General features: G+C 43.0%; 1 protein-coding gene across 1 annotated transcript in view; it reads left to right on the top strand.

Moving 5' to 3' along the window:
* Window positions 1-3759, top strand: part of ccdc120b (coiled-coil domain containing 120b) — an 8782-nt gene continuing 5023 nt past the window's right edge. Inside the window, exons 1-6 of the mRNA XM_083770759.1 lie at window positions 1-137; window positions 227-328; window positions 755-885; window positions 1511-1612; window positions 2314-2434; window positions 3720-3759. The exon at window positions 3720-3759 is cut by the window's right edge and continues 20 nt beyond it. Coding sequence (XP_083626885.1) covers window positions 280-328; window positions 755-885; window positions 1511-1612; window positions 2314-2434; window positions 3720-3759 — 443 coding nt within the window. The 5' untranslated portion in view covers window positions 1-137; window positions 227-279. The remainder of the gene's footprint in view (window positions 138-226; window positions 329-754; window positions 886-1510; window positions 1613-2313; window positions 2435-3719) is intronic.

Below are 3759 nucleotides of genomic sequence, written 5' to 3'. Positions count from 1 at the left end.
CTGAAGAGGAGTGCAGTGGCTCCTCCTAGTGGTGTCTGGGATAATCTGTGTTGGGAGACACCCATATCATCTGCTGACTTGCTGGAAGTGAAATGGCCAGTCTACACCACAACAAAACACATGGCTGAGACTGCAAGGTTAGGGGAACACACACATTTACACTTTAATGTGGTTTCTGCTGATCTGGCCCAGCTGCAACGCTAAAGCTCTGCATCTATCTCATCAGGTGAGGGCTTGTGCTGGGAGCGCTGAGTTGTAAAGTCCCCTGAATTACATCACATGGAGGTCAAAGGACACATGATCACATCCATGGGCTTAGGGGCTCCAGGTGAGTAATATTGCTTATTTCTTCCTGAAGTATTGGCAACGTTCCAACTGGAACATCTTGATTTAGTTTGCACCAACGCCCTGTGGACAGACAGCGTTGTTTAGTTGTTTCGCCTGGACAAGCCCGAGATGGCCCGGACAAAGAATCAGTTTCTTTCAGAATGAGTTTAGAAATGATGGGGAGCATCCAGCTGAAAGAAATAACATATGTGTGAGGAAGTGCTTGTTCTCATCTCATGCAGCCACAGCTGACAGATAATCATATCAGATGAGTGAGTGACTGTGAATAGTTGAATACTGAATCACGTTCACTGAAGAGGAACACATGAAGCTGAAAAATATACGTAAATGACATTAACAATATATATACTGTATATATATATATATATATATATATATATATTCATGGATGTCTTTTCTTGTGCAGATGTTCATGGCTGCCAGGACAGCAAGCTGCAGGCAGAACGTGTTGCAGCTCTGCAGGAGAGGAAACAGGTCCTAGAAGCACTCCTCAACAGCCGAGTGGGAGAGCTCAAACAAGTTTGCTTGCATGAGGCGGTCAGTGTTTGTCTGTTTATCTGTCTACAGGGCAAGGACTACACACCTTACATCATGTATCAGTGACCAACGTGACGTGCTTATTGACATTGTGTGTTTTTGTATTGTGATTGCTTCCTTTGTAGTGTAGACAAACAAAGGAATCTGAGATGCTGAGCTTGGCTGCTCAGTGGTCATATTACCATAGAAATACAGTATGTAGCAACTTGTTGGAAAGCAAAGTTATTGTCTATAGTGCTGAATGTCAATGTTTGTGTGATTTCTCTAGAGGCCATGCCAGTAATACGTACAGTACAAGGCTGCAGCTGTCTCAGCATTTAATTGACAGCTGTCTCACACATCCCTATTTTTTACAGTATGGTCCCTCTCAATCTGTCTCTGCAAAGTCTGCATGCATTTAACTGTTCCCTGCTGTACAGTAAATGCAGCTAAATTGCAAACACGTGTTTGAGCCTTTATAGTAACCCGTTTACGGTTATAATTAACGTATCATGTAGCGTTTTGCAATACATGAATGAATCTCATTTATAGGAAGATATGACCATATTCACATGTGCCCCCCCCCCCCTCCCCATGTGAAAGCAAAATATCCACCTTGGAATATATAAATGTGTGTCCTCGACAGGAGCTGACAGGGAAGCTACCACATGCTTTCCCTCTGGAAACAGGAGAGAGACCCCCAGTGGTGCAGCGCAGGGCTTGCCTGTCACCCAACACCAAGGCAGAAGTAAGAGTGAACTAGGGTCACTAGTGTAATGCGAGACAATATTCTAGATGGTGATGGATATGCTTTAATGTACATGATATCATGGGGAGGACGAGTACGTTAGACACACAGTCTGGCACAGATGGGTGGTAAGGTAGTTCTGCCAACGAGCATAGGGCTCAGACCATAGTTATACTAGCAGCTACAAGCTGAACCAGAAGCCGCTGTACCAAAAACAATAGCTATCAGGCCTAGTAGAGACATCTTGGCCCCTATAAGCGAGAAGTCCTGTGCGCTTCCGCCAGAAAAAGGTATAAAGGGCTCATCGGTGCTCAACAGTGACAACTTGCATCAGAGAAAATAATAACACCTGGGAACTTCAGGAGAGACTACCCAAATAAAATATACTGGAGCACTCGACTGGTCTCTGCACGTGTTTTATTGTTGCAGGGGTAATTGACATTTCGAATTGTGTCTTCTTCAGATTAAAAAACATACGTGCAGACCAGTCGAGTGCTCCAGTATATTTTATCTATTCTAGGTAGTCTCTCCTGAAGTGCCCAGGTATTATTACTTCATCTGTAGCAAATATCCTGTCATATCATAATGTATTATATAAGTACTATAATTGATGGTAAAATATAAAGGTTAGATATAAACAGCCATAATACAATATAGTATCGTCTATAATTCCTCCTCACTGTGTATGCTGTTCTGCACAGGATGAATGTGGCCAAAGAAGACAGATGAAAGCCCTCTTCACTGGTGCTTTATACAGACATGCTGAATCAGACCGATATGTGCCAAACAGCAAGAGGACAGTCCATCGGGGGTGCCATACAGGTAAGGCCACATGTTAACCACTTAAATCCTCTGGAATTGGTAAACTGGACCTGAATTGTCTCTGTACTTGGACTGCTTTTGTCTACACCAATTCTCTTTGCCCAAAATTGCCGATCTAAAACTGCAACTGCGACACGTTGTGTGAGCTTGTTGTGCCGACAAGATTCAAGGGTCCAAGTGGTTACATTTGCCTCAAAAGTCGTCACTGCTGAATGCTTGAAAACAAAAAAAAATATTTGAGTACTGTTTATCATGTCTGGATTAATGTGTGTCATTGTCGCTGCAGCTAGCCACTTTGCGCGTGGAGCTCATGCTATTCATGCGTCTGGTGTAGTTGGTATAATTTACATCAACTGGAACTTTCCAAATGCAATAAATTCCACACACAGATGTGAATTGACACCCCCAATGTACAGTAGCTCAGTCGTGACTTTCTTTGTACTAACACCGAATCACCTGCTACCTGCAAGCCTACAGCAAGGAGCTATGACCCTGGAGTGATAGGTAATATTGGCTGGGACCTGCGACACACACTGATTTCATTTGGGAAAGAAAGCGCTCAGTCTCGACTAGTCAGTGTGGCTTTGTGCACCACCAGGTGCATGCAGTCACGCACCATGTTAAAAACAACAACACAACGGAACATTTTATGTCGAGTATAAATGGTTCATAAAAAGCAGCAGCTCCAATGAATACAATTGGCAAGTGTTTTTGGTTGGAAGCTGTTATGGGATCATGCCCTTGTTTGCAAACCCTGCTAGGTGGTTGCTGAGCCTGTTTAGCAGGGAGGGGACTTAGGGGAAATAGCATGAACCTCCACATGTATTATGCTCTCCTAGTGAAAAGCTGTCCGGTGAAAAGCACAGCCATAGAGTAAGACAGAGTTATGACATTGAGGGGGCAGAAAACTCAGTGCTCGAGCATTGTTCATGCAGCCTGAACTGGGACAAGCTGGAGTTGGAAATACATTGTTTAATTTGTTTTCAACGAGGGCGGCGCAAATAAGAGCAACTCTAGGCATGTGTGGACTGTGCAACATGACAACTGTTTTAAAGTATTGTACAATAACAACTAAAGTCTCTGTAATGTTTATGTTGTACTATTACTATTACTTGTGCATGCTGCGTAAACACTGGAGAGTCAGCCTCTATTTATGTTTCCCTGTTTTTATTTATTTTTCGATGATTTGTAAGTATACTCTTATGTACCCCCTGTGTGTCTGGAATAAAGTCTGAATTGGTTTGAATTGAATTGATCCTATCTGTTCTTTTCTGTTGACTTGTAGAGGACACTGTAATGTCAGAAAGTACGAGCTCCATATCTGA

This window comes from Protomyctophum parallelum, assembly GCF_964188405.1.
Source record: "Protomyctophum parallelum genome assembly, chromosome: 8".
In the NCBI taxonomy this organism is placed as follows: domain Eukaryota; kingdom Metazoa; phylum Chordata; class Actinopteri; order Myctophiformes; family Myctophidae; genus Protomyctophum; species Protomyctophum parallelum.
This window is presented reverse-complemented; position numbering and strand designations above follow the sequence as displayed.